General features: G+C 47.6%; 1 protein-coding gene across 1 annotated transcript; it reads right to left on the reverse strand.

Moving 5' to 3' along the window:
* Positions 1-600: 600 nt before the first annotated feature.
* LOC131901887 (serine/threonine-protein kinase PLK1-like) lies at positions 601-10,698 on the reverse strand. Its single transcript, XM_059252947.1, has 10 exons — positions 10,294-10,698; positions 9,826-9,994; positions 8,813-8,951; positions 8,011-8,104; positions 6,395-6,614; positions 2,581-2,736; positions 1,744-1,821; positions 1,382-1,536; positions 1,084-1,284; positions 601-946 (listed from the first exon to the last, which is right to left on the reverse strand). The coding sequence occupies exons 1-10, from the start codon at positions 10,696-10,698 to the stop codon at positions 740-742; spliced, it is 1,824 nt and encodes a 607-aa protein (XP_059108930.1). The 3' UTR covers positions 601-739.
* Between the last annotated feature and the right edge of the window lie 1,750 nt (positions 10,699-12,448).

The raw sequence follows: 12,448 nt of genomic DNA on the forward strand, positions 1-12,448 counted from the left end.
ATGAATAAATTGTGTTTGAGAACCTGGGTGGGACATGGATCAGGGATGGCCTGCCATAACTGAGTCAGTGTCCTTGTCCTGTCCATCCCCAGAAGCACCACTACAGGGAGCTCCCAACTGAAGTACACCAGGCTCTGGGCCAAGTCCCTGCTGGCTACATCCATTACTTCACACACCCATTCCAGAGGCTGCTGCTACACACTCACCATGCCCTGAGAACCTGTGCTCCTGAGAGTTTCTTCCTGCCCTACTAGTCACCAGCTTTGGATTCTGAGAGGTCCTGCCAGATGTTAAAGAGCTGAGACAACCAGGTGCCCCAAAGGTGGACCAAGGAGTTAAGCCTGTGGATCAACCTTGTCTAGGGAGCATCAAAATATTGGACAGCAGTTTAGCAGCCTGAGGATCTTGGAACAGAGGAATACTCTGGGTTCCATGTACTCACAAAAACAGAGGATAAGAAAAGATATGCACATATATTGAATAAATATAAAATGAAGAAAAGAACAGTCTCAAATTCAATAGAAATATATCTATACAAGTTATATCTATACAAGTTATACAGTAGGCTGAGGGCAGGGGAAGAGGTTATAAACTCAGATCCAAACATATACAAAAATAACTTACACAGCAACCCCTTCCCCACCCAGCCCCAGGGACACGGGCACTGAGCAGCAGTCCCAGAAGTCCAGCAATGCAGCCCCAGGCAGAGTGAAGGGGCACCAGCCTAAAGGACAGAGGCTTAGGGGTTGTCCTCGAGTCTGCTGCTGGTAGACTTTGAGCTCAGCAGCCTGTCTACCATGGTGTGGGCATAGCACAGCTGTCTACCCAGTTCCTCGCAGCAGCCATATTCCTCCAGAAGGCTCAGGCAGTATGTGTGGAAGTCCTGGTTCTTGCTGATGCAGGTCACAGCTGCCATCATGGGGCACAGAATAAGTTTGGTGTGGTCCTTGGAGGGAAGAAGGGAGTGAGTGAAAAGCTCAGCTGGTGCCTGAGGTTGAGGCAAAGGGGAGGAAGTCCCCCCACCTGGTGAAAGGGACAGCACTTCCACCCACCCAGCCACCTCAAGTACAGGCCCCTGCACACCTGGAAGAAATTAATCTGTATAGTGCCGTTGCTGAGGTGCAAGACGATGGCGCGGCTAGTGCGGAGCCATTTTTTCAGGTAGGGCAGCCGGGCCAGCTCATCACCTTCCCGGGGTGTGGTTTTGGCCCCTGCCTTCATGTTGGCCCCTGCCTTCTGCAGGTGTTCATTCATGTAACTTCGGAAATGCTGGAGGAGAGTGACCTGGTTGGAAAGTTGAGGCAGGGATTCCAGAATGAGAGCCTGACCCTGAGGCAGACCCCATACCCTGCCACACCCTCTTACAGCAGCCAGTTCCCACCTTCTTCATCAAGGAGTCAGGGTGGGAGCTCATGGTGGGGTAAGACTCCATTCCATCATGGTCTATGTACTGGAGGCTGTCGCCATCATTGTAGAGGACGAGGCATGTTGAGTCACTAAAGAGTGCCCCTGTACTGTTGTCACAGAGCCGATACCCTAATTGCAGGGGGAGGGCTATCTTAGAAAGGCAGGAGGAGGTGGACAAAGGCTGAGAATAGCTCAGTAGTAGAGTGCTTGCATGCATTAGGCCCTAACAATTCTTGGTAACACAGCCACACAATTATGGACATCACTCACTTGTTCACTCAAAGGCTACTATGGCAACACCATCCCCTGCCCATCGTACATTCTGGAGACACCTACCAAGTCCATACTTCATTGATTGGTCTACCCACTGGCTGACCCAGAAGATGGGGATGCATGCAGGATCCTCAGCCTCCTCTGGGACAGAAACACAGCACTGCTTAGGCCAGTCCCTTCTTCTGTCTTCTCAGATAATCCTCCCCAGAGCTGGGGGGTCACCACATGAAGCCTGTGGAGGGCTCTGATGGCACAAACCCAGACACCCAAATTGCAGCCCAGGATGTCAAGTCCCAATTCGTTAAGTGGGCCCCTTTACTGTGTCTCAGGAACTGTGGTAGGTGTGGATAGGAAAAGAAAAGCCTAGGCTTCTAGAAGGACCCACATACCAACCAGAGGGATGAAGAGTAACCAAAGTCATTAACATCAGGGCTGGTGGAAAGCCTAGTGCCCCAGATTAAAGTGCTGAAGAAACTGAGCAGACCCAACAATTTCTGCAATGCTAGAACCACCTCAGTGCACACGAGTCCCAACTGCAGATACATGAATGTGTTGGGAAGAAATGTTAAGGAGAATTACATCAGGTTAGGAAGTGCTGGCAGTGGGGGTCAGGGTGGTGACAGTGGGCACAAAAGCCCTGAGGCTGGAGCTGACCTGAGTCTCTTGAGGACCAAGGGATTAATTCCCTGGGCAGAAAGGAGACAACAGACACAGCTGTGCAGAGGTGACCTATCAGTCACCTACAGAGTGAGACGGGGCAGAAACAGGCAGAAGGCACACCAGGAGGGCCTTGGGTGTCAGGCTAACTCATCTGGATTTTGATCTCCAGGAAATGGGGGCTCTGCTTGCTGACTGAGATACCCTGCCTTCTCCAGATGGGAAGCTCCTTGCAGGACTCACCTTGCCACACCAGCCTTCGCTCTGAGGGCTTGGAGGCATTGACCCTGGTCAGCTGCTGCAGCATGTCACTGAGGTGGCACTCGATGGCCTCACTTGTCCCCCAAACCACTGGCTCCTCCTTTTCCCAGGGACGGTCAGGCAAGGGTCTCTCTACACCTAAGAAGGTGACATGGTCATTAGCCAGGCAAAAAAACCACTGGAGGAAGCACAGGCCTGCCTGCCACAGCCAGCAATCTTCCCACAGTACCATCAGCTCTCACTGCTGTTGGGAACTGAGTCAGGACCAGGTTGGTGTGTCAGGTATATGGTGCTCACTGAGAGGCCACAAAGCTTCAGGAGCTCAGGCCTCTGCTCCAACAGCCTGCCCTTCCAGGACACCTGCTGTTGCTGTCACTCAGGGAGGGAGCCCGAAGGCACCAATTCAAGCAAAGAAGGAAGGGTACCTTGTGCATCCAGGAAGGCGGAAGGATGGGTGAAGCGCAGTGTAAGCCTTTTGCTCTGTGTGCTTACAGATAAGTGAGTCTAATGAAATCCACACTGAAGCATTAGTTGACCTATGGTGACCGGGTCTGCGCTGGTCACTGTTGCTGTCTTTATTCTTGAACAATTCACTTCCCCAAACCAGCATGTGTCATTTCTCCCGTGAAACAGGACATTCCCTAAATTTTCAGTTAAAAACAACAACAACAACAATCCCACCATGCTGTATTAAGAATTTAAGTGTGAAATAAAATATCCAAGCTCTGATTTTAAAACTAGCCAGAAAGGGGCTGGAGAGATGGCTCAGCCACTAAGAGCACTGGCTATTCTTGTCAAGAACCTGGCATTGGTTCCCAGCATTCTCATGGAGGCTCACAACCACCTGTAACTCCATTTCCAGGGGATCCAAGACCATCTTCTGGCCTCTGTGGTCACCAGGCATTCATGTGCTACACAATCATATATGCATGTAGAACACCCACTCATAGGAAAAACAAAATGAGACTGTTTGCAGAATATGTAAAATCAAACTTGTCCAAATAAAACTATTGAAAATGGAGGATGACTACTCCAGGATCATATAACACATGATACAATTCCCTACCTTTGGATAATCTGGAAAACGTCTATAAAACATTTTCATTTATTGCTACTTTACTAAGAAAAAAAGAATCCTAAAGGAGCAGTATTTTAATACCTCCCCATAAGATAGGATCCACAAGTCCAGCACTACAGGAAAGGGAACAGAAAAGGGGGCTCAGCAATAGCTCAATTAACAGAGTGCTTGTCTAGTGTGAAGTCCTGAATTAACATCATCAGCTCCTTATAAACTGGCTGTGGTGGTGTCTCCTAGCACTCAAGAGACAGAGGCAGAAGGAACAGAAGCTCAAGGTCATCCTTGGATACTGGGAATTCTAAGCAGACTGGGCCACATGAGACACTGTCTCAAAAATTTAAAGGGAAAAATAAAAATTACAGCAATAATTACTACACCAAGACCCACATGTGGGTGCCAAAATTGATGGGCAGCAGTGTTTCAAACAACTTCCTGCAAGATACTTATCAATGACCAAAAAAACAGCATCTGTAGCAGAGACAGCCTTGTCTCCCTAACACACTAAAAAGAGCACATCCCCTCTGCAGCATTCCTGCTCAGAATGTAGAATCTTCCCTAAATCATGAGGAAGCAACAAACCCAACAGGAAAGACACTCATCAGCACCCTCTGAAAGTGTCAAGGTCACAAGACACAAGGAAAAACCCAGAGACTGTCACAGGCTAGAGGAAACTAAGAAGCTGAGGTCTCTAAATGCCTTGTGTGGTATTGACATGCACCCTGGTACAGAACAAGGTGATGTTAATGGGGAATCTGTTTGATTGACATGAAGACTGAAGTTTGTTGACAAGATTATCTTGTGGTTAACGTTTTAGTTTTGGTAATTATTCTGTGGTAGAGAGATGCTGATAGCGGAGGAAGCTGGGGGAAGGGCACATAGGAAGTCAGCTCTATTTTGTTTATAACACTTTGTATAGCTCTAAAATTATTCCAAAAAATCCAAGTCATTGAGTCAGGGGTGAGGCACACATTGGTAACCCCAGCATTTGGCAGTTTAAGGCTAGTCTGAACAACATGAGACTCTGTCTCAAAGCACCAAAACCCAAACTAAATCATCGCAAGTCATTTGCCTAAAAATGTAAATCTAATTGAACAGACAAACTGAGAACTTTATATTAAATTGGTGGTATAGCCACACAGAGAAACAAAGTCCTTCAAGTTACTTCTCAAAGTCTACAACCCTTAATGAAATATATTAAGGTCAAATAAAGCTGCAAGAAAAAAAATAGTAATTCTAAATACAGTGGCCCACTCCTATAAGCCCAGCATCTGGGGGGAGAGGGGGTAGTGAGGCCAGGGATTTCAAACCTGAGGCCAGTCTTGGCTTCATAGTCTGTTTCAATAAGTAAGTAAGTAAGTAAATAAATAAATAAATAAATGGAAGGAGGGAGGGAGGGAGTGAGGGAGGGAGTCAAAAAAAAGAATGCTACCAGGTGAGGTGGCTCACGCCTTTGATCCTAGCACTTGGAAGGCAGAAACAGGTGGATCTCTGTGAGCTGGAGGCCAGCTTGAGCTACATAGTGAGATCTTGTCTCAAAAAAGAAGGAAGGAAGGAAGGAAGGAAGGAAGGAAGGAAGGAAGGAAGGAAGGAAGGAAGGAAGAAAGGAAAAAAGAAAGAAAGAAAGAAAGAAAGAAAGAAAGAAAGAAAGAAAGAAAGAAAGAAAGAAAGAAAGAAAGAAAACAGAAAAGAAAAAGAAATCGTGAAGACAATACGGGGTTGGATTAATGCTCACAGTCCTGAAGGTTGTGCTGATGTCCGTCATGTCTGTTTTCAAGAAGTATACACAGAAGCGTTAACAGAAGAAAGTTTGCTCTTGGGGCAGCAGAGATGGCTCAGCGGTTAAGAGCATTGACTGCTCTTCCAGAGGTTCTGAGTTCAATTCCCAGCAACCACATGGTGGCTCATAGCCACCTGTAATGAGATCTGGTGTCCTCATAATAAATAAATAAATTTAAAAAAAAACAAAGTTTGCTCTCAATCAGTTAAGAGAAACACAGAGGATTGATGATGAAAACATCAAAAGAAATGGAAACAGACTGGGAAAAGAGAGTCAGATGCTTCCTGTTCATTCTTCTACCTATTTAATCCTTCGTTTTCTTTTTCAGACAGAGTTTCTCTAACAGCTCTGGCTGTCCTGGTACACGCTCTGTAGACCAGGCGGGCCTTGAACTCACAGATGTACTTTAGTTTAAGTGTAAAATGGCAGACTGCTGAAGTTGGCTGTAGTGACATTTCAAAAGTGAGATGTGCTGACAAACTTATAATCCAGAGCCCTAGGCAGGAGGACTGACTCCAGAGCAGCCTAGTGACAGTGAGAGACCTGCTCCTGACAGACAAAACGCAAGCACTCAAAGGGGTGAAAGGTGCAGAGTGAACCATGGCTGAGAATGAGAACTGAGGATGGGTGCTGTGTTATACTCCATGTCTATACCTGACAAGTTCCAGCATTCAACAAAACATGCAAAAGAGATGATAGAGACTTTTAAACAAAATCAAAAAGAATTTCCTGGGCTTGGTGTGCAGTCCATTTTTTCCTTATCAGATCAAATGGGTTGATTCAGTCTGTTCTTCCTGCCAAGCCCAAGGGTCAGAAGAACCCAGGGACCAGACCTCAAGGATAGGACCCACCTCTGGGGGCAGAGTAAGGTGCATGCACCCTGAAATGCACCCTGGAAATATGGGCTCTCTGCAGTCTACCCTACCAAGACCAAGCTTCACCTTTCTCGAGGACCATGAGAGGCTTCCTGCTGCTGGGGTCCAGGCCGCTGGGAGCCACTGACAACCTTGGTGGGATGGTGAGGCAGGTGATGGGCAGACGGGCAGGGATATAGCCAGAAGTGAAGAACTCATCTTTGAGCAACTCCTCAATGGTGGGGCGGGCAGCAGGTTTTGCCTGGAGCATCTTCTGGATGAGGGAAGCAGCAACGGGATTGATGTGCTGGAGGGGAGAAGCAGAGCCTAAGTGAGATGAGACAGGGACCCCACCTGACATGTGGCTGCTCCTATCTCAAATATACCATAGCTCAGTGGCCGTAAGCTCCACCAGGTCCTCCACCCCAGCTTTAGCAAGGACCAACGTCACCCTGCTGGTGAGAAGGATCATTTCCTGCCACTTGGCACTCAATATTAACTTGGGATGATTTCCCCAGCTTGCCCTTGCAAAACACATTTAGTTATTTACCACCAGAGGGGCCTCCAGGTCCCCACACCTGTGTTTAAATCCCAGTTCCGCCCCCATGATTCCAGCTCTGACAAATAGCCTGGGTTTTCTGGGCCCACCAAGGCATATCTGTAGAATGGGGGAGCGGTACCATACCTGGGACCCCACCACGTGAGACCCCTGGTATATGGGATAAAACCTACAACAGGCCTGTCAGTCAGAGCATTAACTCTAGGCTTCTTATGTATCAGGAATGCAGTCTTGTATATTAATTCATTTGGGCCTCACAAAAACTCCTATAAGACTCCCTCCCCCTATATAGTTTGAGACAGGATTTCACTGTGTAGCTCAGGCTAACCTGGAACTTGAGATTCCCCTGCCTCAGCCTCACAAAAGTGAAGACTCACTCCACTACTATGCCTCACTTTAGGTGAAGAAGCAGGCTCAGAACTGAGAAAGTGCCCCGTCTGAGAATACACACAGCCTAGGTGATAAAGCCAGGACTTATACCACAGCAGTCCAGCTGGGTCAAGCCAGTCCATGCTGTCTGCAGTGAGCCAATTCTCTGTGACATAGCAACTCTACATACAAGTCAAGGACACCAATTTGAAAGTGGCCATATGTCCCAGGTAGACCTAGTCCCCAGAAATGGGTTATCCCTTCAAACAGATATCTGCCATTGGTTGTGAAAAAAGATGTCATTTTGTCACTGGAAGCCCTTGGGGAAACTTCCACTTTGTAGATGGGAAGCCTGGTTCACAAGAGTCAAGCTATCATCTGCTAAACACAGCTCAGCTGGGTGGAGATGGTCCATGTCCCAAGCTTAAGTACGTCTGCCTCTTCTCCCCCATTGTCTCCCTGCACTTTACATCTATTCAGGCAGCTGGGCATGGGACTCAGTTGGCAGAGTGCTTGCCTATAAGCACAAAAGCCAGTTCAGTTCCCAGTAAACCCCATAAAGCCAGCCTAGTGCTGCATGCCTATAATCTCAACACTTGGGAGGGAGAGGCAGGAGAATCTGACATTCAAACTCAACATGTAGCGAGTTCAAGGCCAGGCTTCAGACATACATTCTCTGTGGCTATACTAGAGTCAAGGCTCTGTCCTCAGGATATAGCTGGGCACAGTGAATAGCTTTTCAGTGAAACATAAAATAAAATTGTGTTGCTGTCACCTTGGGAACACTGTATTCATTTGGTTTCATCTGGAGGTAGGTTTCTTTTTCGAATGAGGTCTCAAAAGGTGGCTTGCCCACTAGCAAGGTGTACCTGGAGGTACAAGGAAGAATTTTGCTCAAACTCCCTGGAAAGTCCAAATGCATAAGTCATTGTCTAGAGGAAGGGGGCTGTGCTGGATTCACTGACTAGGAAGAGATGGGGATGGTCTCCAAGTCTGCCTAGTGCCACAGTAACCTTGGCTAGGACAAGCCCTCAGAAGAATGTAGCTGATAACACCTGGATACTAAGGGGCCAGGAATTCCCCAGCTCTGGGCTGCAGTAATAAAGGACCCCAGAGGCCACTGCTATCCACCACAGGCCACCATGATGGGACTTCTGCCTACCATCAGCCTTTCTGATGATCTGATTCTCCCATCAGTGCTCATCAGTGCTTCCAGAGCTTTCTTGAAAGTCAGCCAGGGACACAATTAAACCCAGGTTCAGAACTGAGATTCCATAGTCCTAACAAGCCCTCAGGTGTTGATGGTTTGGGTCTGTGCACACTTTTAGTAAACAGCAAAGAGCTGGAGGAAGAATTGTAGAGACTTTCTCATCCCTTCTCTGGACCATAAGTCCAAGCTACAGGAAATCCTACATCCTACACCAGATTGATAAGGAAATAGGGCTTCATGTGGGCAACCTGCTCCCTGAAATAGCCTTTCTATAAGGAAGAAGGATCCAGAGGGTAAGGTCAACTGGGTGAAGTGCCTCAGAAAGCCCCATTGAGACCCATAGCTCCTGAGTCCATTCCCAACTTACATGATGCACCCGATGGACCATACATCCTCCTCAAAACTTCCCAGTCTCACCGCTTCGGGAGCTATGAAGTTCTGGGGGCTACAAAAGGTCTTCATTTGTTCCTCTTCATATTCCACTTTGGTTGCCAGCCCGAAACCCCCTGGGACAGAGGAAAGAAGAGAGGGCGCTCAGCTGCTAGGTCTGGGTCACCTGTGGTTGCAGACAGCTGCCTCAGGTCTGACCATTGAGAATCAGACTCCAAAGTCTCTGTTCCGGGAACCTTCCTACTTTGCTGGCTCTGGCAGGCCTCCCACTGCCCTTTACACTGCTCTTTTAGATAGCAGGGCTAGGGCGGTAAGATGGCTCTGTAGGTAAAGGTGCATGCTTCTAAGACAGATGGCTTGAGTTGACCCTGGGACCCACACAGTGCAAGGAGACGACTGACTCCTGAAAGTTACCTTCTATCCCCACCCCTCACATAAATAAATGAAACTTAAAACACATGACAACAGAATGGGATGCACTAGGGAACCAAGTAAATACTCTTCGTGACTGCTGATGGACAAGGTAAAGGTGACGTGGGAATAGGGACTGAGGCGAATCAGAGTCTCAAGGCAACAGAACTTTTCAGCTCAGTAAAAAGACAGCTAAGGGAATGCTGCCAGCCTTGCTGCATGGCATACGTCTAGACCTCCAGTTTAAAAAGGAAACTGACTGAGGAGCACCTGGCTCAGTGCTATGAGATAGGGTAGTAATTGGGGGAGGCACCCCCAAGTAAACTATTTTCAGAACTACTGTATTGAGGTACACAAAACAACAACAGCAAATACAAAAACAAAAAGAGCAAATGCATCTAAAGGCAAGACACTGGCGTGTGGGCCCCTCACCTTCCATTTCTAGACTAGAGGGCGTTCTGGAGGGCAGCACCTCCATGTCCCACCGGCCCTCCATTTCTCTGGCTCCCATTCTCCCAGATTTCCTCTTCTTGCCTCCTCTTGTAGTGGCACCGGCCACCTGCAGGTCCAGCACCTTACCTATTTTCACCTCCAGATCCTCGTTCAGGAAGACGTTGCTCAACCTAAGGTTCCTGTGAATGACTTGATTGTGGTGCAGGTACTGACAGCCTAGAATTATCTGCCTTAGGTAGTAGCGTGCCTCCAGCTGGGTCAGGGCTTTCCTCCTCTTGTGCAGCTCCAGGAGGGACTGAGGAAGAAGGAAGAAGTTACTGAAGCCCACCGAAAAGGGTGGCCCGCTGGATGGGACCAGGACTAAGCTCTCGGGATTAAAGGGAGGTCTTGGCAGACTCCTGATTATTCTGCCCATACACTGGTCATTATCATTCACAGGACCCTCTACTGTTAATGCGTGCCCTTACCCAGAGTCTTTTCTCAACCGCACTCAGCACCCTCACTAGAAGCCTTTCCATAATTGCTTCATACACAAGCACTCCTCTAGGCTACTCCAAGGCATCAGTGCCCCAGTCCCACAACAGAAACACTCACCCTCTCCCGACAAAGCTCCAAAATCACAAACACAAATTCACTGTCTTCGAAAACGCTGTGGAAGCCTACGACGTGTTGATGTGAGAGGCTGCGGTGAATGGAAATCTCTTTGGACAGCTTCTCCTTCTGGGAGGGTGTGAGCAAAGACTTAGGCACCATCTTGGCTGCGAACACCTCCTTTGTGTCTGGGTCTGAGATCTCAAAGCATTTGACAAAGCCTGTTTTACTCAGAAAGCGTCCCCTTACATAAAGGCGCCTGCTGCCTTTGTCCACTAAGACCTCTGGAATCTTTTTCAACAGTGGGGCGGCCATTGGGGCACTGGGACCTGCATCTCCCTGGACCCTGGCTTTCAGGAGGTCTGCTGGTGCTCGAGCCAGCTTTTCAGCATTGTCTGATGTCTTCATGCTCCTAAACTTGCTCTGCTCCCCCTCGAATTCAAACAAGGCACTGGGAATCTTTCAAAGGCCTGCGCGTTGCTGATTGGCCACGGGGATTTTAAATGGAAGCCACCCAGCACTCTGCAGCATGTGAGTGCTCTAATGGTGCAGCTCCTTTTAAAACCTGTATCTTGTGAGCAAGAAACTTGATGGGCAAGGACTTGAGGACTGAATGCACGTGGGATAGCCAAGGAAACTGAGAACTAATCGGATACAGGTTAGTTGATTCTATGAGTCTTCTTGTGGTGTCCTGACCCCTCTGGCTCCTATAATCCTTTCTCCTCCTGTTCTCTAGGATTCACTGAACTCCTTCTAGTATTTGGCTGTGAGTTTGCATCAGTTTCCATCCTTTGGTGAACGGTGCCTCTCTGTTAACTTTTTTAAAAAGATCATTTGCAGATTGCCCTGTGCCCTGTGGCCACTAGATCTATGGTCAAGTCCACAGTGGTCTTCAATCTCGGTATAGACAGCCACCCTTCAGCTGAGTCTTCCTCTAGCTATTTGCAAAGTTCCCAAGGTAGAAGAAAACTTTGCTGCTCTGAACATTTGAAAGGAAGTATTTGGTTACGAGTGTTTCTCCTTTCACTGAATTATTCCAGGATTCATGTCTGGGTGGTGACATTATGTGCCATAGTCACTCATATGAAGTCCATCCATCCATGGGGTGAAATTTAAGGATGGGAATGTCATCCTGAACGTTCAGGTCCTGGTATTTTGTCCATGGCAAATGATGAACCAAGACAAACAATTTCCAGTTTTCATCTGCACTGCAGAGACTCAGTGTTTTCATGGCAAACACATGGTCGTTGGGAATGCTAAAGAAGACACGAGCATTGTTGAAGCCATGAGCACCTTGGGTCCAAGAAGAGCAAGTTCAGCAAGAAGCTCACCACTGCCAAGTATGGGACAGCTGTGACAGTTCTGACTGACATACACCTTAAACACCAGACCCTCCCATCCGCAGCTCCGAGGGCACCCATCCAACTGTGGCACCCATCCTTCTGCTATGAATATCTTATAGTCCTTGAGTCCTGATGCTCTTCTTTGGGTTTGTAATTTCCTCATTCCCCTGAAGTTGAGCTGGATTGTGTAGTTAAGATTATTATTATGAGTAGAAACTAAATAAGGGAAAGAAAGACACCATGTTATAACAAATCAATACCTTCAATCTAAAAAGTGTTTTATTTTGCCAAGTAGAGGGGAGGCTGGGGAGGAGCTGGTAGTTCAATCATGGGGTAGCAAGCTGAAGAGCCAGACAAACACTAGAGCTGCTAATTTCCTTCCAACGCTCCTTTGATGCTAAAGCATCTGTATTCTGATTCCTAAATGCCTTCCTAAACACCTCCTGACAGCTTCCCCTGTAAACACATGCAACTCCTCCAGACCTTGGCTGCTGCTTTGAAAGTCTGTTAGTGCTGCTAGGCAAGGGAACCTCTGAATGTTACTTTCTTTATAGAGAAGCAAAGGGGCCTAACTTAACATTAGGGCAGCCATGACAGGCTGCAAACTAACAATATTAGAACTAGGTCTCACCATTACAATAACCAGGAAAAGCCACAAATGTACCCTGCAGGAGACCAATAAGAATTGAGACAAACAAGTACTAAGTGCTCATTAAGGATAACTTACTTAATTAGTATACAGACTGCCAATTTCCTTGCAGCCAGTACCAACCACTGTTTGACAAAACTTCTGTTACCTTGCTCCTGCCCAATCA

Source organism: Peromyscus eremicus, unplaced genomic scaffold (genome assembly GCF_949786415.1).
Source record: "Peromyscus eremicus unplaced genomic scaffold, PerEre_H2_v1 PerEre#2#unplaced_586, whole genome shotgun sequence".
NCBI lineage: Eukaryota > Metazoa > Chordata > Mammalia > Rodentia > Cricetidae > Peromyscus > Peromyscus eremicus.